We start from the raw sequence: 21,127 nt of genomic DNA, 5'->3' as shown, positions 1-21,127 counted from the left end.
AGACACGGGCAGCAGGAATGAACACATGGACAGGAGCAAATGGGAACTGCTGCCCCTTTGGGTGGCAGCTTCATCTCAAACTAACCCAGTCGTGCCTTGCAGCAAAACTATTTGTGGGTGGCAAGGAACAGAAAAATGGTGATAAAAAAGGGATTTTTGTATGTGCCAAAGATAGCTCCCTATTTGGAAAACACTTTGGTCTGGTTTTGTTTTTCTGTACCATTAAAAGGTGACATGCAGGTCTCCAAGGCACATTTTAGCCTATGCAAGGGTGAGAGTGTAAAGGTTCAATGTACCTAAATCTGTGCAAATGTGCTGATCATTGGGCCCTCCAAGCCTTTAGCAGTAGGAGTCCAGTAAGAGGTGGAGGGGAGGTGGCAGAGGGAGGTGGGGGTTTCAGTCGCCTTTGATGACATTAGAAAAAACCACAATAGTTCTCTGTGTTGCAATGTACTTGGCATTGGTTTGTGTAGTTCTAATCTGAGAGCAAAAATAGTCCAGATACTTGCTTGTTTTGGCTTTTTTGTCTTTTTCATGGGACTTTCCTAAAGGAAGTAACACAATCTCTGCAGACAAAACATTCTTTACAAGGTGTAAAACAAGCAAGGAAGGTGTGGTTCAAACCTAGTGTCTGATTCATAGCAGGGCTGGGTTTGGGGATCTCCGGCACTCTGGAAGTGATGTGTGGCTGCTGCCTCATCAATTCCTGTACTTTTAGGCTCTATAAACCAGCCATTTAGGGAACTTTGAGAAAAGGTAGGATTCTCAGTGTTACATCGATTTTCTCATTATGCTGGCTAAGTTTCCCTCATTTTGCCGATGAAAGGACACAAGGAACACCAAATAATTCTATGACTTGAAACATTCACACCTGCAGAAATACTTGTTGGCACCAGCCAGCACCAGGGAGCAGAGCCCAGTGCCAACAACTCAGTATTTAACTTGCTCTCTTTCCCCATGTCTTTTAAGTTTGCAAATCGCTGTGTGCCTTGCAGTGGCACTCAGGATAGAGATGTTACCACTTGGTGGAATGAGGAGAAGGATCTCATTCCTGATTCTGGCCAAAGCTCACATGATTTAATCGAGGCAATATTTCTTTTCTGAGCATCAGTCCTGACGGGGTTTGGCTCTGGTTCTTGAGCAGTGCTGTAATCTGCTTGGAAGTCAAATATCTCAGCTGTGAGGTATTTACTGTGTGGCTGTCAAACATGCTGTAAACTTTGAGTTCTTACAACTAATCAGAATTGTACCAATGCTCAGTGTGCAAAAATAGCTGCTTTGGGCCCTTGATATAAAAAAATACTAATAAATCCTTTTTAAAGCCGGTTTCCATCAAAGGATGATACTCTCCAACATTGCTGTTTCAGGTTTTCCCAGTAATGCATCAAAACCAATGGCTTAGTGGTTTTTTGGGGGTTTTTTTCTCAGTTTTACTGTACAAGTTCCTGCAAAATTATGCTTCTTTTTTCTTTTCTTTGTAGGTAACAGAGACTTTGCTCCTGACGATCCGCTGGAATTTAAGTCTCATCAGTGGTTTGGAGCCTCTGTGAGATCCCAAAATGACAAAATTCTGGTATGTCTTTGATGCCCTTCACATGCATCAGTACTGAAATATTGCAGTGGAAGGGAATGCCAAGAGTCCAGATAACTTAGAATTTAAACAAAATCCCACTAATCAGCATGAATTGCCTTTCTTCAGAATTTCTTAGCTAGGCTTTGCTTAACTCTTTATGAACAAAGGTAGGAGCATTTTTTCTAGTTTTAAGGAAAGTATTAAAATTACTTTGATGAAGTTAGAATGTGCTATAAATTCTTAATAAACACTTCACAGCTGTTGCTTTAAGAAAATATTTCTAGAATTCTCAATACAAATTAGCTTTTTTATAAAATACAAACTGATGGTAATTCTGCCCCACTGCTGATAGTATAAATCTGCTCTACTATCACAGGATACATCTGCCAGGGTTTTTTGTTGCTTTTCTGTAGAAAATTGGAATTTCATTGTATTATTTGATACCCACCAGCATTTTGAAGAGGAGTTTGTTTCCTCACTGCTGTGTGTTCTTCCCTAGGCCTGTGCCCCGCTGTACCACTGGAGAACTGAAACAAAACAAGAGAGAGAGCCTGTAGGAACTTGTTACCTGCTTGCTGGGTCAAAATTTGTGGAATATGCTCCCTGCAGGTCAAGTAAGTACAGGGTTCTTACGCTGCTTTTCTCTCTGGAATTCCTCTTGTCACATTTTGTGTACATTTTGGAGCAGGATGTTTTACAGCTATTTCTCCCTTCCATGTATAGAATTAGAACAAAACTTAAAAACGAGATCCAGACTTCTGAATTCTCCTCCAGCTGAGGTTCACAATGCAGATCTTATTTTTTCTACTGTAAGCCAGAGGAAAATCTTAGGTCCAAGTAGCATTGGATTTGAGGGCTTCTGTTGTTGAAGGGACCAGTTCTGTAGTAGTTGCTCAAGCAAGTGCTTTTTTAAAGACCAACTCTAGAATTTTTATGAATCTCAAGTATTTTATCGTTATTCAAGTACATTAAGGTGTAAGCTCATTTCAGAAGACAAAGTTTTGCAAAAATAGGTTCTGATATCCCTATGTGCATATACATGTAGGGGTGCATTGTTGAAATTATATTAACTGTTGAACATTTGGAGTCTTATTTTCCAAATGCTTTGCATTTATTTCATATAGTTGGGTTGATAGATTGTTCAGAGGTTTATAACCTAAAACTTGAATGTTGAAGTTAGGATTGACTTTTTATTTGCTGAAAGTCACTTACGAACAGCAGGAATAAAATCCAGCCTGGTCCAGCATAACAAGAAATTAAGTAAGTAAATATTAAACTAAAACATGCTTATTAAGCACTTTCAGATAAGGAGCTCCCAGCATTGCTGCTCTGAAGCTGTATAATCCTGAAATTGATTCAGCCATAACAATTCTTGCTGAGATGAGTCTTAGTATGGAGGTATTTTTTCTTTCTGCTTTAAGTTAATTCAGCTTGCTTTTTCATACCGAAAGAAAAACTTATCCCCTCTTTTCCAGACATCTTATTTCCTGAACAGAAATTGCAAATATATTTTCCCCAAGACTTCTGAAGATTAAATACAAAGGAATATGGGCTTGCTGTTTGCTTTGACTGTGCTAGGCTAGAACATGTGCTAATGTTACACATCTGTTAGGCCAGCCCTAAAGTTGTTACAGCATTTGGTTGGGACTTGTTGATAAAGAGAAAATACTAATTAAGGAGAAAAGTGTTCCAAGGCTCAAGTTTAGGAGAGGAAGTTTACATAGGAAGATGCATTGAAAAGTGTCTGCAGAATCAACTGATTGACTACTGATAATACTTAATTTATTTGTTTTTCTCCTCTTTTTTTTCTATCCTTTTTTTCTTTGGCAGCAACTATTGATGCAGATGGACAGGGATTTTGTCAAGGTGGATTTAGCATTGACTTTACAAAGGTATGTGATTTTTTTTTTGTCGTTTCTGTGGGCCAGCAGACAGCTGCAAGCTGGCAAACACTCCTGATGCAGAGCACTTAGAAGCACTTAGAAGCAATTATGAAACTCAATGTTACTGTTCCTGGCTGGGAGCAAACCCACAAGCAAACAAAATTTATAAATAAACCAAAAAATAACTTGAAACCACTCAAAGAGCTTTTATAAACCTGTTTCTCCTTACATCTTCAGAGCAGCACACTTTTACCTCTTGTAGGAGCTGTGTCCTGAACATATAATCTGCTTTTCCAGCTTCCTGCCATAACCCTCTGCTGCAGCTGGTCCTCAAGTGAATTCAGCTGTAATAGTCAGGGTTCTTGAGACATGGGATTGAGGCATAGCTAGTATTCCTTCTTGAGGGATAACAGCTCATGGAACTGGTAAACAATATGCTTGTGAGTCATGTTTGATTTTCCCTTCAGCTAGCAGAACTACAGGGGCTTTTTACTGACTTGTGTTTCTTCTACTTTTGTGTTCTCCCTGCCTGTTCTAGTACTTTTTTTTTTTTCAAATTCACAATTACTTTTGCAATCCAAGCACAGTAAAACTGCACAGATCTCAGAAGTACTATGGTGTTTTATACTGTACAGTGAAACTGTTGAGCAGAGTCAGGACGTGTCACGACCACACCAGCCCTGTTTGTGATGGGGCTCCTTTTTTGGGTTCTCACATCTCAGGATGAGGTCATGTCCCGTCACTCATTGCCCAAGGCCACTCTTGGTTTTCCTCCAGAGGAAACTGCCAAGTGCAGGATAGGGCTGTGAGTGTTTGGGTTCTTTTGCACACACCCTCAGGGTCACTGTGCAGATTCCAGGCCCAGTTAAAACCAGCTTTGGGCTCTAATCCAAAACCTTAGAGTGGGCAAGCCAGGGTGTACCTCCAAATGTCTGACCTAGATTTTTCTCAGTGGTGAATATAGGAGTTTTTAGGATTAAAACCTGAATAAGCGGCTTAATTATGCAGCAAAGCCTTGGCCTAATTTAATACTTACGGAGCAAATTCCCAACCCTGGGATAGCTAATGTGGTTAAAGTTTCATAAAATTGTTTATGAATTGCACTTGTGCCAAGAAATACGGAGTGAGGGAATTACATCACAGTTATTCTGAATTAAGTTTTTCTAATGATGAGTTACAGAAAATGGCAGAGACAGAAGATGACACTATTTTGTGAACTGACCTAAAAACATCATGTAACACTAAGTTTTCTCCTAATTGTATGCCTTTTGCCATACATTTATGGGGGAAGAAGGGTCTATTGCAATAAAAACAGAATTCTGCCTAGAATTCTAAATGTGTGAAATAGTCACTGAAGATTTTTGGTTAGCATTTTACAAGATGCATTTTTAATTAATCACTCCTTCAAGAAGGAAATGCGTGCTGGTCAGCAGAACTACAGTGGCGTACACACATGGGATTTCTTCCCACAAACATAAGACGTGTTGTCTGGCTTTAGATGTGCTTCATGTGTTTTTAATTTTTCTTTCTGTCTTCCTTTTTTTATTCCCTTCCAAGGGAGACAGGGTGCTGCTTGGAGGACCTGGAAGTTTTTACTGGCAAGGTGAGATGCATCATTTAAGTCACAGAGAAGTTGACCTTTATGAGTTTCTTAGTAATTTTGATCCACACTCTTTCACTGCTGTCAGAGTCTTTGTCAGTAAGAAAACTGACAGAAATATTCCTTTGTCGTTAAGAATATCTCCTGAATAATCAGGGCACCCACAGGTAAAGATTGTAGTAATAACAGTATAGATGTCCTTGGTGTTTTAAATAAATCCATGATCATTATAAAGGCATCCCTGAAACATGGGATTTATTTTCATCAGCAGGATGAATTTCCTTTAGCTTTGTTTTGCTATCTACATGTTTGATAATTTGACACCCATAGAAATTGTGCATTTCTGTGAGGAATATCCCCTCTAAAGAGAATTTCATTGTTTTCCTCTGACTACAAGGATGTTTTGCATTTGTATTACTTGCTTTGTGCCGTGGGGCACGTTTTACCTCTACGTGGCATTACCTGTGTACTTTGCTCATGTGGGAGTCAGCTGGAGTTTGTTTGCAGGATTATTCAGCCTTTAGCTGCAGCTCTCTGTTCAAAGGAGGGTGCTGCTGTAATCAGGACACAGCTGCCAAACTCTGCTGCCTGCTTTTTAATGTAACTCCCAGCACTTTTTAATAAATTTTCTGTATCATGCCAGACTACATATGGGTGCTGCAGCACAGGAGGCCTGTTCCAGTCCTCTGTTTTAAATTATGAACAAAATTGAATGATTGAAGCTGAAGTGCAAATACAATATCATATAAATTAGGTTCCTGTGTTCATTTCATTGCTTTTTGGCAAAAGTGACACTTCATCTGCCAAAACAACTTTATCCTCTTCTACTACTACCAAAAAAGCCCACTTGGCTCTGAATAAAAGACTTTCCAAAAAGAGATTTTTTCATCCTAAACTTGTATTCCTCATCCTGAGGTACTGGAGGAGGAGTTTTTACTTCATACATGTATGAATATGTGTATATTAAGGAAGTGCCATTCTGAATGGGGTTTTTTGGTGATTCAAGTTTTCCTTTAAACTCGAAGAAAAGAATGTAATGGAGTCACCACCTAGTGGCTGGTGAAGTGAAAATGGAGAACACGGCAGTACACTGTGCTCATCTCATTTTTGTTCATTTTATTGGCTTCTTGTCTGCCAAAACAGGCTCTCCTGGTGTGGTATTTGAGCAAGGAGCACCCACAGGGCTCAGTTCTGCACACCCCTAAGCACATGATATCTCAGCACTGCCTTTTGAGTCCTGCCTTATTGAAGGGTTGGCCTCTGTTTTCCGTGAGAGCCGTGTGTGTGCCTGTGATTCAGTATGTGCACACATTTTTGCTGGAGTAGGGTCCATCTTTTTGCTCGTGTCCCTCCTGGTGCTGCTGCACTTGGCCCTTTTCCAGGCAGTGTTGTGGAAGCACTGCTGCTTCCAGGGCCACATTCTGTAAGGGAGTCACTGCAGTGCCTGAGTTCACAAATCCTGCTTGTGCTTCTGAGCAGTTCTCTCTCCTCAGGCCAGCTTATTTCTGATCGAGTGGCAGAGATTGTGGCGAAGTACGACTCCAAAGTCTACAGCACCAAGTATGACGACCAGTTAGCAACCAGGCCTGCCAGTGCTGCTTTTGATGACAGCTACTTGGGTACGTGGTGGGAAACGAGAAACCTCTACCTGGAACACTCCCTGGCACCACCCATGCTTACATCTAAGTCACACAACTAATAATTCAACTGATGTTCCTGAACATGCAGTCGTTTATATGTGATGGAATTGTAGTTATGTATTGTAGTCATTTTGCCATAGGCTTGACTCAAAAAGCACCTGATGACAAAATAAATGGAAATATTGTCATTATTTTCTGTGCTCTGTGATTCAGGCTGAATATGGGAATGGCAAAAGTATGATTTATATATGAGAGGTTAGTCACATAGGTGGTTGTTTGTTTGTTTCTTATTTAAAAGGAGCTGTTTCAAAACAACCTACCAAAACAAAATAAAAATGTTAAAGAATTATGTTTTGGAAGAAAAACACTGAGGAGTGAGAAATCATCATTTTACTTCATGTATGTCAAGCCAGGCTCACGGATATACCAGGACAATTCCCAGGATGATAATGTCAAAGTTTTCATCTTCTGATCTCAATTTCCTGGATACTGATGAATTACAGCCCTTTATGCAGCTCCTCTTAGTCTAAGCTTCTTCAAGGCAATATTTATACCAGTGCATTTTAAGATGAAGAGAGGAGGACTGTGCACAGAAACACCTGTGAGAAGTGTGAAGAGAGATGAAAGGCTTAATAAGGATTTAAAAGCTTCATCCTGTCTCTGCAGGTTATTCAGTGGCCGTTGGGGACTTCAATGGTGATGGCATCGAAGGTGAGCCTCTTGCTTCAGTAAGAACATCCTGTTAATAGGCTGGGCAGATCTTTCCAATCAGTGGTGCCCAGGGAAATGCATCAAATGCTAGGAATGAGCTGTTCTGTTCAGCAAAGTCACTGTGCTGTGGAACCTGACTGTTATCTGCGTCTTGCTTTATGTTTCAGACTTCATATCAGGAGTCCCACGGGCAGCAAGAACTCTGGGCATGGTAAAGAATTTGAAACATTAAATTTTACAATTAATAAAAAAGGTGACTGTTGCTGGTACTCCGTAATGTGTATTTCTTCACGTGCAGGTGTCCATTTACAATGGGAAAAACATGTCTTCCATGCACAACTTCACTGGAGAGCAGGTGTGTGGCTTTGCTGTGTGTGGTGGGTGACTAGAAAGCCTTTCCTATGTTGCAACAGTGTTAGGATACTGGATGTTACTGGCCTGTGTGTTACTGGCTTGCTTGCCAAAGCAAAATTTTATGAAATCTGAGGGAATTCTAATCTTATTTAAATGAAGGAAGTGCTGTCTGTTTTGAGAGCTGGGAAACACACTGGATCATGAAAGGGGAAATGGGAAAAGTAACCAATGGGTTTACTTTCTAACAGAGTATAGAAAAGAAACAAAAAAGAAAGGAACAAAAAAATTTGTGGCGTATTTTATTATCTCCCTGATGTATTTTGTGTACAGATTTGTGTAAACTTGTTTGTGTTTGTATCACTACAACTGGCAGGTTTGGTTTGAATTTTGTTTTCCAGATGGCTGCCTATTTTGGGTATTCGGTGGCTGCCACAGATATCGACGGGGACGAGTAAGTGTCCTCCCTCTTCTCACCAATGCCACCCAGCTTGTTTCTGGAAAGAAAAAAATAGCTTTTATTAAAAGGTCTTTCCCACAGTCTAGATTTCTGTCTTCATTGCTGGTTTAACACATATGCACAGCTCTTTTGCTAACGTTCCACATTTGTTTTAACATTTGTAGGTTTGTTTTTGTATTTGTCTACATAAATACATGAGTATATTCACATGCCTAAAGCGCATTAAATTTTCGTATATTTGTGCTTACTTTGTCCATAAATATTTACCTTCAGTTGAATTAAGAGATAATTAACTTTCATCTGAGATTTGCCTTCAGCTGAATTTAGAGATAGTTTACTTTATCTGAGTGTTGACCTCAGTGCTGAGTTAACAGGTGCTGAAGAGAATGAATTTTCACGCTGCTGCTGAAGAGCTCTGTCCTTTTTTGGTCCAGTTACACAGACCTGTTTATTGGAGCCCCTCTTTTCATGGACCGAAGCTCAGATGGGAAGCTTCAGGAGGTTGGCCAAGTCACCATCTGCCTTCAGCGAGCCTCGGGAGTGTTCCAGACAGCAAAGCTGAACGGTTTTGAGGTCTTTGCCAGATTCGGCAGCTCCATCGCACCCCTGGGGGATCTGGATCAGGACGGCTTCAACGGTAGGATGTGGATCCTTGGTGAGGATGTCCTGACTGTACAGGGACTGTGGATTCTGCACACAAACGCTCGGCGCTGTAGCCGTGACCGAGTGTGGGACACTGAGGTCTAGACTCCTTTCGATGCTTGTATGCTACTCCCAGGAATGCTAACAGGAGTTCCATGGATGCATCGAGCAGAGACTATACCCTTGAAACAACAGCATGGACTGCTCTAGCTCTTACCCTGACCACTTGAGTGCTTTCTAAGTCATGACCACAGTAGAAACTTCAATAAATTACCTGACTCTCCACTGTGACCTGTTAGGACATCTCCAATGTAATTTTCCTCTTTCCATTGCTTAAAGACCTTTTTCCTCTCTAGAAACACAATGATGACAGAAAAGAAGGTTTTATTTCAGATTGCTGGTTAAAAATGTTCATATGAAAAAGGTTTTCCTGAGAAAAGTGTAGGGTTATTTTTTTACTATTATTCAAAATGAAAGATTTTGGTGGAAATACTCCATAGCAGCCACAGCCAGATGTACAAAGAGCTGAGTGTCTTGAGTGAGTAATTGGAAGAGAAGTTTGAGTCTGACACAACTGGAGGTGAGGACTCTCAAACCCTTTGCCCAAGCTTCTTGTTACTTTCTGATAGGAATGAAGAGCAATGAAGCAGACAAGAATCAAGTGTTAGGATGGAGATGTCCAGGAATTCTAGGGAGAACACTTTTTAATGCCCATTAAACTCCAGTGTTGCCTAAAGTGGGAATTTGAGTTCCACCAAAACTTCATTTTTTCCATTCTGCTTGCAAGCTAAGTATTTTCTGTAAGATCAAAAATTACACTAGATAGTTACTTCAAATTCTCAGGTAGCTCTAATTTATTTTGATCAAGTCATAAATTCATGGTATAGTTGAAATTGGAAGGGACCTTTTAGTTGCTAACTGGATGTACAATCAGTGTGAAGATGCAATATCACTGCAACTATTTACAGAAGACATTGGACAGCTGATAGCCCAAACTCCAGTCACTTGATGAGATTATCCCAAACATTTTTTGATTCCACCATACTTACATTTGCAATTTTAACTGTTTTGCTGTTACTTAGTCTGTTTGGAGTTTTATTGCTCTGCCTCATTTTGGGAGTATTAATTAAAATGCCTTCCATCACAGTATGGTATAAGATAGAAATTTTTATTGTCTTCATGAAGTTTGTGAACAGGAGTCAAAAATACAAAACTGTAAACTTTTTAGTCCTTATTCTTTTCATCAAACTTTCCCAAAATTCAGGAAAGAGGAAGGAGAAATGTAATTATTCCAAGTAGTGTTTCATGTTTGGTCCTTGAAGTGTCTGTGGGAATGTTGAAGTTATATCATATGTGCACTTCGAAAGGTGTCCCTACAGATTGTCTAATTGGCATTTGTTTCTTACTGTTTATTAATCATTAACAGCGAGTACCCTTTAAATTTAAAAGAATAACTGCATGAACTGGAAGTTCTCCATAAAGCATGCTGCCAAACCATGACTGGGATAGACTGGATTTTAATATTTACCATTGGTTTAGGATGATTTAAATTTTCCAGAATTACTAACATGTCCCACCCTTTGGAGGAACATGAGCATGTAAATGAAATGGGAAGAGAGTCACACTTAGTTTTGTGGTTTGGCCCCCACAGTGACTAACTTTGCTTGTTCTAATAAAAAGCTCAAAAGCATTCCAAATCCATATGATTTTACTGCACATCAGTCACTAAAGTGCAGAAGTGTTTGTAGAACTATTTCTCAGCTTCCTCTCCCCACAAAAGGCTGTGACGTGTCCTTGTTAAACATTTATACTTTCTAGAACAAACAGCATCCAGTGATAACAGAAAGAACAAATAAAAGGAGCAATAAACAAACAAATGTTGATGAGCATGTTAAAGGCTGGTTGCATTTCCTCCCTACTGACACACATTGAATATGAATTTCTGTAATATCAGAAATTATTGATTGCTGTAAGCACAAATATGCTCCAGTTAGTGTCTGCAGATGTTGATGATTCTTCTTTTGGTTTCCAGATATTGCAGTTGCTGCACCATATGGTGGAGAGGACAAGAGAGGACTTGTGTATATCTACAATGGAGGAGCCGCTGGTTTGAATACCATCCCATCCCAGATCCTGGAAGGGCAGTGGGCCGCTCGCACCATGCCCCCCAGCTTTGGGTACTCGCTGAAAGGAGCCACAGATGTGGACAAAAATGGATATCCAGGTCCTCTGCTCCAAATGGCACTTTACAGTAACTCAGAAGCAGTCCCACCTCTGAGAAACAGCCTCTTTCGAAAAGCAAGTTGTAATGTGTAATATGTCCCCTCTCTTTCTAGACTTGATTGTTGGAGCCTTTGGTGCTGACACAGCTGTTCTGTACAGGTAAGGGTCCCTCTGTGCTTGTACCTGAGCGAAAGCTCAGTGGAGTTCTGGAGCTACAAAAGAAAGAATGATCAGGGAAGTCTGAAAATCTGCCACTCCACCTTCCAATCCTCTGGAGTGAAAAAACACCATACTGCTTTTTTTACTGAGTAAACCTGTCTGCTGTCTAAAATTCATTGTTCTCAATAATATGTGGTCAGGAGAAAACATAAACAAGCTGTCTTCAAGGCTTTCTGAGGGACAGTTTTCTAGATTCTGACACAGCAGCTGCAATCCTGATATTCCCATCCCAGCTTGTTCATTTTGGAAGAATATATTGGTCTGTGCTATAAGCAGATAGGACTTCCTCTTTACACAGTTGTCCATGTTGTGGCTGATGGAAATGAAAGGGCACAGAAAAGCTTCATCTAATCACTGGTTATTTCTTTTTCTTGTGGTTTCACTAAATATTGTGTGTTTGTGTATGTTGGACAGTGTGATGAGGGGGCATTGTCAAACATGGTGTTGAGTGCTCTTCAAAAGGATGTTTTCTTTGCAGGGCTAGGCCAGTTATTAGAGTAAATGCTGCCCTGGAAGTTAATCCAACCATTCTAAACCCAGAAAACAAGGCCTGTTCACTGGGAGATGTAAAAGTTTCTTGGTAAGCAGAGTATCTATATTTTACTTTGTGGGAAGGCACTTCTTGGATTTTAATTTTGTAAGCTTCCAATATTGAAAGGTCTCAGGAAGCCTAGTCATCTAACTAAAAAAAGAAAGAGACAAACACAGGTTTTTCTGAAAGAGCAGACAGTACAAAATAAGAACTCTCTGACAGCAGTTGGAGGATCAGCACTGTCTTTAGTAGATGCCAGATTGACTACTAAAACCTGCGGAGACTGCCAGTTGTCCCTGCTGAGCAGGGTAAGGCTGTTCCCAAGATTTCAGCACATCACACAGTATTTGCAGTGTTTTTACCCCTCAGGTACACACTTGGACAAAACTGATTTTGCTTTTGGTTCCCAGGCTATTATCCCAACCCCCTTTCCCTTCCTACTGCTAGCTTTCTTTTCAGGGTCAGTATGATAGCTTTAAAAATAAGATCCATTTGATTACAGAAATAAACATTCTAGTCAACAGGTGATTGTCCCTAGATGAGTCAAGACTCCAAAGCTTTGCATTGCCTACAATTCTGTGTACTTATTAAAATATTGTAATTGCTCTTCCGTCAGTAGAAAATAGCTTTTGGGAATGAGCTAGAGTCTCAAAAAGAGGATACATCTGAACAGAAATAAATAGTGAGGAATTTAAGAAGAAAATGAGAGAAAAGGTGTGTGAAATTCATCTTTTCCCCTCTCAAACAGCTTCAAAGTGAAATTCTGCTTAAAAGCGGATGGCAAAGGAAAGCTCCCGAACTCACTCAGTAAGTTCTGCTCATTTCAAAATTGAAAGTCTTGTTGTGTTGTTTGCAGACAGGAGAACCAATTGTTGTTATTTTTGTGATAAACAGCCGGGTGCCCTTTGCAGCACACTGCTGCCTCTTGGGGGGCATGTACCTCTCTGGGACTCTGCAGCAGGTTTTTTTGGCTGTAGTATTTTGATCATACCAGAGTTTAAACATGTGTTCAACTATATGGTTAACTAGTCTTGGAAAGCCCTTTGTGTTTTACAGAATTTATGGTAACTCTCATTGAGGGGAGTTTTAAACAAGAATATCCAAGTATGTGCATTGTTAGACCTGAGAGATACAGACAAGCCCCAGGGGACTTGTCACATCCTGCTGAGATCATGACTTTCTGATGGATATCACTGACTTTTTTCATCAGATTCTCGGGTCAGAATCAAGAAAAGATTGTTTCAAACAAGTTTTTAAGTTTTAAAATCTCCAAGAGATTTTTGTGGTGTGGTAAGCAGCCTGCTGCAATCAGGTTTTGTCTACTGATTGTAAAATCTTTTCCTTGTTTTCTGTGGCACGTACAGAGGTGGTGTGATCTGGGAAGTCTCATATGAATATCTGTTATGTATTTTAAGTTTTATTATCTATATCAAGTCATTAGATTAGCTATAGTATTTAAAAATACAAAGTGTTATGTGCAAGATTGCTTTAAATTTTCTAGGGGAAAAAATTTCTCACTTTAGTTCTACAGCAGTTATAAATTATAGATGTATCTGTGTTTGTATGTATTTCCAGTGTTTAAGGAAAAAGCAGAATCCAATTTACAACAGCAGTAGTGCTTGAAAACTAATGTAGTGACAGATTTTACATGGAAAGAACTGGAAGTTTTACGAGGGGCAAGCACTAGGTTTTTGTTGTAGTTGAAATCAGTGCTCAGCTCCATTTCTGAGGGCAATCTGCACTGTGTTTAATGGAATGAAATATCCCTGACCCAAAGCCTTTGGTGTGGCCAGATTTCCAGGTGGAGCTGCTGTTGGACAAACTGAAGCAGAAAGGAGCGATAAGGAGAGCTCTCTTCCTCCACAGCAAACAGCCCAGCCACTCGAAGAACATGACAATTACAAAGGGGGGCAAAATGAACTGTGAGGAGCTTGACGCCTTCTTGAGGGTAAGTAGACATCAATGCTTTAGGCAAATAATTTTTGCTGCATTGTCTATTATGAGTTCATTGTGTTAGGTGTTAAAACAAAAAAAAAACCCAAGGAAAAAAATACTAGAGAAACTTCATTTTCAGTGAATAGACTTACTAAATAGAACAGAATTACTGTAACCATAAGTCTGTCCTGAATTACTGCTGCTGTCACAGGATGAACAATGAATCTTATTGTGGCTAAGGTCCTGGTCCCTAAATCCATTGGAAATTCAATTCAGAACTTTGTTCTGGACTTCTTGGATAAGTCATCCAGGCATCAAATTCCAAGGAATATCATTTCCTAGAAACATAAAAGTCAATAGTAAGCAGAGGTTGTCCCACCTACTTTAGAGGCTAAAAATTGAAGAAAAATATGGACCTACAACTGACAAGCCAAAATAAGCAAATAGCAGAGGAGATGGAGAAAGTTGAAATACTGAGTTTGCTTTTTCTCAGTCTTTCTTTTTTCATCCCCACAAATGTGAACAGATGCTAACACAATAAAAAAGTTGAAATCAGTAGAAGAAACATTGTGTGTAAGTTCTATTCAGCTCAGATTTATCTCTGAGCATTTATAAATCAAACATAATTTATACTTCCTTCCCACTAAAAAAAATGCTAGCAATCATTAAGGATTCACAGAGCATAAGTTATACTTTCTTTGACCTGACTTGTGAGTGGGTTATATACTGAATTAGACATCTCAGATCTCAGGGTTAGCAAAGATTTAGCACATTTCCACTTGACATTTTCATAAAGAAAGTAATGACATGTGACCTATATGAAGGGATCATAAATGGGGTGCAGAACCAGTTTAAAACTATAGGTAATCAATAAGTTTCTGCCTATAGAAGACATGTTCTGAAATAAGATCCTGAAGTGAGCTGTGCTGGAGTCAGTAGTTTTCACTACTCTCAGAGTTTACACTGAGCAAATCTGTGGTTAATGTAAAGCTAAGAGATAGTCTGTAAGTTCTCTGAAAGGCAGGATCAACATTTGATAAACAGAATGATTTCAAATGCATGACATGAAAGTCAGCAACTTCCAAGTGCCAAGTAATAATTTCAGGAAGGAAAAATTGTAAGTCCAAAGATGAATATCTCTGAGGGATCTTAGAAGCAGGCTGAGGTTGGTCTGACAGGAAAGAGCAGAGCTGTGTAGCCCTTAGGCTCCTTGTTACTGGATTTCCATGACTTAATATTTCTGTATGCGCCAGTTTTCCATTTGTTAAACAGGCATGTTACTGCTAAAATTGTGCAGGTTTTCTGACAAGAGACTTTTTACTTTGAAAAGAGCTCAGAAATTTTAATGTTGTCGCGGCCTCTCCACTCCTACTACATTTTAATTGTGATTCAAATCTTTGGTTTCCTCAGGATGAATCTGAGTTCAGAGACAAGCTAACTCCCATCACTATTTTTATGGAATATCGGCTGGATTATAGAACAGCTGCAGATGCAACAGGATTGCACCCTATCCTCAACCAGTTCACGCCTGCTAATATGAGCAGACAGGTACAGTGCTTACACAGCCTGTGATGAGAGAACTCGGAACATACTTTGGTTTATCTTAGGGACAAAATCAGACTAGCACTGGAAGTGTTAATGTTGAGGGCTTGGAATGTTTCATCCATTCTTATACTATGCTGCTCTATGTACATTATGTTTTTTCCCTACAGTTCTCTTAAGGTAATAGATAGTTTTTCTATTTCTGCCCTTTTTTTACACTTGTTTGTAAAGAGGATAGTGAAGATGCAACACGATTTTTCAAAGTACACAAAGATGGTTAAAGTGTAAACATCCATCCTAGAATTGCAGTAGGTACTGTGTCCCCTGCATATAAAAACTCACTTGTTCTCTTCTGAGACTAATGACATGAAAAGATTTCATAACAAGCTATGTAGAATTTTTTTTTATGTGATGGTGAAACAGTATTATTGAAAACATATATTAGAACAGATGAAGGAGTTATTACAACAGTATGTGTTTGATTTTTGCATAGGCCCATATTCTGCTGGATTGTGGGGATGATAATATCTGCAAACCAAAGCTGGAGGTGTCAGTAGAAAGGTAAATACATGACAAAAATACAACAAGGAAAAGCAATTTCCCAACTTGAAGTCTAAAATTCATTAGCTAATAATACTTATGTTTAAGGGATGTGTTGAAATAAGTAGGACTCCTCACTGTATACGATCTAAACTCGGGCTTATGTGCATTAAAGAAAACCCATTTTCTGCTTTGTAACCTAATGTTTTTAGTGTGTAATGCACCACTCCCACTCCAGCTTCCATTATAAGTAGGCCATATTTATTTATTTATTTACTAAGCTGGACATGTACAGTGAGAAAAAAACCACTGCTAGCTGCCATTGTATCTCTGTTCTCTTGTTTAATTTTAGATAGACACACATGAAGATGTGATTTTATCCAGCAAGGGGAGGAGTAGGGCTCTCTTGTCAAACATATGAAAAAAAATTATCTTGGTATTGGTAGTAACTTTTATCAAACCTGGAAAAAAATAAACAAGTTTTCAGTGGTAATTTGTTCATGAGTCTGAGCTTTTTGTACTTTGTGTGGCCTAAAACCTGTCTTACTGTATTATCTCATAATCTGGTTTTTAATGCATTATAGCATATGCATGTTGTATGTAGATAGGACACATCACAACCACTAATTCATGCAAACACTTCAGTGACCTCTTACATCAGTGCAGATGCCTTGATGTTTGCTTGTAGTTGGTGAAATGAAAATACACTGTTTGCAAAGATAGTCTCTTTGTATCTGGAACCAGAGGTGTTGCAGAGGTCTTGGCTCTGTTCTGTGTAGCTGAGCCCTCCCTTGAGTTTTGTTATAAATATGTGCTTGTACCTCTGCAAAGTGAGCCTGTAATTCAAAATGTACACAGGAATTTAGCTACTCGTAACTGTTTGTTCCTTGTGAGAAAAAGGTGTCTGTGGTTTTTTGTTCTGTAGTACATTATACAGGAAAGATTCTTACAAAAGAACATGTAATACTTGCTCCATTTATGATTATATACATAGGGATTTTTAGAAGTAGCTTAGAGCTCTCCTGACACTCCTGAAGCAAAGGTACTGCCTCCATATTTCTCCAATGTCAGTGAAATTTCAGAATATCCCTCGTTTCCCTCTGTTCAGCCACTTCAATGCAATTTAAAATCTGAATTCAGAGCTTGTTTTTACACTGTTTTCTTGTAGTGATCAGAAGCAGATCTATATTGGTGATGACAATCCCCTGACCCTCATTGTCAGTGCTCAGAACCAGGGGGAGGGAGCCTATGAAGCAGAACTCTTTGTCGTTGTTCCACCCCAAGCAGATTTCATCGGAGTTGTTCGTAACAATGAGGTAAAATTCCAGCTGCTTTTGAGGAGTCATATTTCAGGCGCTGCTGTGGAAATCTGTAGTGATTTCTATTATTTCAGTCTTCGAGCAAAGCCCTGAAAAAGTGATCAGTTTTTTCAAAGACTCTCTCTTTCATAACCTTGAAAACAGGTCTGCCTTGTATCAAAAACATTTGTCTCCTTGGAGACTTCCACAGTCAGATTTTACTTCATTTCAGTACTTGACTGTGTTATGGCTGACAAATTCTATTAATTAATACAGCATATCTAGGACTTCTCTCTGGACTTTCCTCCAGGTGTTCAGATGTAAAGAATGACATTCCTTAGGGTTTCTTTGTGGTTTATTGCAGGCTTTAGCCAGATTGTCATGTGCTTTTAAAACAGAGAATCAGACTCGCCTGGTAGTTTGTGACCTGGGCAACCCCATGAAAGCAGGAACTAAGGTAAGGTGTGGTCCAACAGGTGTCTGGTAGCTCACCCAGAAGGGCAGGTGGCATTTTCCTTAACCACAGCAGTGTTTGGGCAGGAAGTTTTCTCACAGGAATTTAACATTAGATCTGGCATTTCGCTGCCCACGTTTGGTTAGTACAGTGGTGGTTGGTTTCCACTTTTCACCTAAGTTAAAGGCTGAAATGAGTGTTTGTGAGTTTATGATGCAACTCAAGATGAGGTGTTCATCAAACAGTGGAATTAATGGACTTTAGGCCCTTATGAATTTTTTATATTTATCTGATATGTATTTTTTAGGATATAGTCAAGAACTAGCTCACAACACTTCTCTTAGTTCATCTCTGCCTACTTTCATGAGGAAGGACAGAGTTTTGTCTAGTTGAAACCTCTACGATTCTACCAAATGTAGCTGAAATGGGAAGAATTAAAAAATTATTAGTGAGACTTGGCAGATTTTAAGGTGATATAACATAGAAGGTCTTATTTTTTGAGGAAATGAAGTGAAAATCAGTCACAATTATAACAATTTCATGATGCTGTTATTCCAAGAGCCATCTTGTATAGATGAATAAATGCTATTTCCAAAGTCTTTGGAAGTGTATCAAGCAGAACTGCACAGATGTTAAAGCAAATATGAATTGACTTAGACTAAACCTTGGGAATTAATTTTGAATCATTAATGTGTTGCCTGCTCTTTAGATTCCTATACTCTTTGCATTGCCTGGGGAGGCTCAGTTATGTGTAGAAATGGCTGAAGTAAGGGTGGGGGAGCAGGATGCTATCCTTATTTTGTATTTTATGGCAGTGATGTATTGGCTGTAATCTAAAGAGAGGGCAGTACATTTCCAGCCTGGATGAATTGGACAACTTTAATTTGCTAGTCTTGTGTGTTCTCTCATCACCAAGAGTCTCAAGCAATTTCACTGTAGTCTAATAGCCTTGAGAAGCTTTTATATGTGTTTTATTGTGCTTCCAACTGAACCACAGTGATTTTTTTCCCCCAGCTCTTAGCTGGCCTGCGTTTCAGCGTGCACCAGCAGTCTGAGATGGACACCTCCGTCAAGTTTGACTTGCAGATCCGCAGGTATGGAAATCTCTGAGTATGTACCTCACCTGGGAGAAGACACACTCACTAAATAGAGTGCAAACTACACAGTATCACTCTGGCCTAATTCCCTTGTCTTTGCCTCATCGTGGCTTGAAAAATAAACACACTGAATTGAGTTTCCTAAAACAGGGAAAAACCTAAGAATGTTTGTAGGTGCATATCAGTGTGCTCTGCTGACACTCGTGGTGCCACAGAATGACTTTGGGTTTATAGCCCTCTTTTAAACATGATGCCTGAACTCTGAATTCCTTCTGATGTAAAGCCAGAATTTTATTTATTTATGTATGTATGGGGTATGTATGTATGGAGCAATGTATGGGGTAGTCTGAGCAGAAGCAGCATGTAGTGAACCGTCACAGCAGCCAGCCTAAAGGAAAATTAAATGGAACAAAACAGTAGTTCCTGTTAATTATCAGATGAGCACAGCACTGTCATATAAATCTGATACAGAAATCTGAATTTGTAACTTGTGGAGATGATATTTAAGCTTGGAGATATGATCATTAGGAGTATCTTTACACAATGCAGTTTTATGTTGCTTTTAATGGACAGTATGAATAGAGCTGTTCTGTTTTTTCCCAGGCTAACTCCCATCACTTTTTGGTGCGTGGTGGACCAAAAGTGCTTTTTTTTTTCCATTAAAGGGTTTTATTTTTTTAATGTAGTGAATAAAATAATCTCATCCATATATGCATTTGTCATCTTTGGGAGTTAGGAAAAAAAAAAAGCTGCCATTGTATTTTAATGATAGAGTGGTTTGCCACACTGATCAAAGCGCATTAAATCCCTCTTTGATCTCCCAGTGCTGTCTGTGGAGTTTTTCCCTTCTCCATCAGCTGGTAAGGTGTGCCAGTGGCATGTGACTGCTCTTTGCAGGAAGGGATCTACTCTGGGGTGTCTGTCACCTTCCTCAGACTATCAGCAGTCACCTCCACTGTCACTGGGTCAGAAACAGTCAGTGAGGTTGCTCCGGTCATGCTTGTCTCCTGATGGAAGAGAAGTTCCTGGAGTGTTCTAGGCCTTTTATGGAAGAAATTCCCTCCGTGACTTAGTGGATGCAAGAAGGGTGAACAGTGGTGCAATGGAACACAGTAATCACAGTTCATGGGGACAAGCATTACCAGGGGATTATCTGGGAGAGGTTTTAAGGATCACACTGCTTGTCTTAAACTCACAAAGCTAGATTTCCAATGTTGGCTCAGTTCCTAGCAGAGCAGGTCTAGTCTCTAAAAGAGTGAGGTATGTACAGGTCAGGAGGAAAACTCTGTTGCATGTGTTTGATTACAGCAGCAGTGAAGAATAATTAAAAGATTCAAGAAGGTCTTTGTAAAGGAAAGTGTTTGGTTAGGGAGACAGAATAATCAGATGTGTAAAAGGAGATCAGGATTCTGCTCCCAGCACCACTTTGAGGGGGAGTGTCCCCTGTATTTTCTTACATGACAGCTGTATAACAGAGTCAGCATTAACTTTGTGTCCTTCATCAACCTCTCCTTGCTGAGGCTCCCCCAAACTGTGCAGAGGGTGGGACTTCCATGCATTTAGGTGAGAACTTGCTGGAATCTGGTCCTTAGTTTTTAGCAATCGTGCTTTCCTACAGTGGCTCAGCTGTTATATACAATTACTTTGAAGTGTGGAGGGGTTTTTATTAAATACTTTGATTATTTCAATTAAAAATTTACCTTTTATTTTCCCTGCAGTTCCAACCTGTATGACAACCTGAGCCCAGTAGCATATTATCAAGCTGACCTTGCTATTTTAGCAGCTGTTGAAATTAGAGGGTAAGCAATACTATTTCAATAAACTTTTTTAAGGAGCTTTGCACATTTGCTTCTTACATTCACTGAACTTCCTTTCAGGTCTGCATAAGTTCTCAGGGAGGTTTAGGGAAGTTTTAATCATAAAGACAATATGGTTCTCTGTAGCCAGCCTTTGGACTTCTGGATCTTAAATAATTCTAAGTAATTACAAAATTAATTCCAAAAAGGAATATTATACCTTCATTACTAGAGATATATCTTAGAAGAATTAAAAATCACCCCTCTTGTTTGCAATTTTACATTTTGGCAGGTCACTTTTCTCCTCCACAAATTGACTGGGGTTTCATCTGAAAACCCCTGAAACCAAAGTCCAAGATTCTATGTAATTTAAGTTTGTAATGTCCTCACCTTCTTCAGTCTTAAACACAGTATTAATATTGTAATGGCTTAGTTATTTCATCAACTCTATTTCCCACCTAGAAGTTCTCTTGCTTAACCAGTTAACTTGGATTCCTGAGTCATATTTTTATAAATTTTCCACTACATTCATTATAGTGATGAATTTGTTTGGTATCTGAGAGGAGGGGGATGGCACACTGGAAAAGCATGACTGGAATCTTCACTGTTTTCAGGACTGAATTAGTCTTAG

General features: G+C 39.4%; 1 protein-coding gene across 1 annotated transcript in view; it reads left to right on the top strand.

The window, feature by feature from the left end:
- ITGAV (integrin subunit alpha V) overlaps positions 1-21,127 on the top strand; it is a 45,083-nt gene that overhangs the window by 14,200 nt on the left and 9,756 nt on the right. The window contains exons 3-23 of the mRNA XM_063399935.1: positions 1,482-1,573; positions 2,073-2,187; positions 3,404-3,465; positions 5,014-5,059; positions 6,550-6,675; positions 7,363-7,407; positions 7,575-7,618; positions 7,706-7,762; positions 8,160-8,212; positions 8,653-8,855; positions 10,893-11,084; positions 11,197-11,242; positions 11,781-11,882; positions 12,583-12,641; positions 13,628-13,782; positions 15,180-15,317; positions 15,805-15,872; positions 17,020-17,167; positions 17,514-17,606; positions 18,618-18,697; positions 20,419-20,499. Of these exons, the coding sequence (XP_063256005.1) occupies positions 1,482-1,573; positions 2,073-2,187; positions 3,404-3,465; positions 5,014-5,059; positions 6,550-6,675; positions 7,363-7,407; positions 7,575-7,618; positions 7,706-7,762; positions 8,160-8,212; positions 8,653-8,855; positions 10,893-11,084; positions 11,197-11,242; positions 11,781-11,882; positions 12,583-12,641; positions 13,628-13,782; positions 15,180-15,317; positions 15,805-15,872; positions 17,020-17,167; positions 17,514-17,606; positions 18,618-18,697; positions 20,419-20,499 (2,005 nt within the window). The remainder of the gene's footprint in view (positions 1-1,481; positions 1,574-2,072; positions 2,188-3,403; positions 3,466-5,013; positions 5,060-6,549; positions 6,676-7,362; positions 7,408-7,574; positions 7,619-7,705; positions 7,763-8,159; positions 8,213-8,652; positions 8,856-10,892; positions 11,085-11,196; positions 11,243-11,780; positions 11,883-12,582; positions 12,642-13,627; positions 13,783-15,179; positions 15,318-15,804; positions 15,873-17,019; positions 17,168-17,513; positions 17,607-18,617; positions 18,698-20,418; positions 20,500-21,127) is intronic.

The sequence above is a fragment of the Prinia subflava genome, chromosome 6, assembly GCF_021018805.1.
Source record: "Prinia subflava isolate CZ2003 ecotype Zambia chromosome 6, Cam_Psub_1.2, whole genome shotgun sequence".
NCBI lineage: Eukaryota > Metazoa > Chordata > Aves > Passeriformes > Cisticolidae > Prinia > Prinia subflava.
The sequence above is the reverse complement of the archived record's forward strand: the minus strand, read 5'-3'. Positions and strand labels throughout refer to the sequence as shown.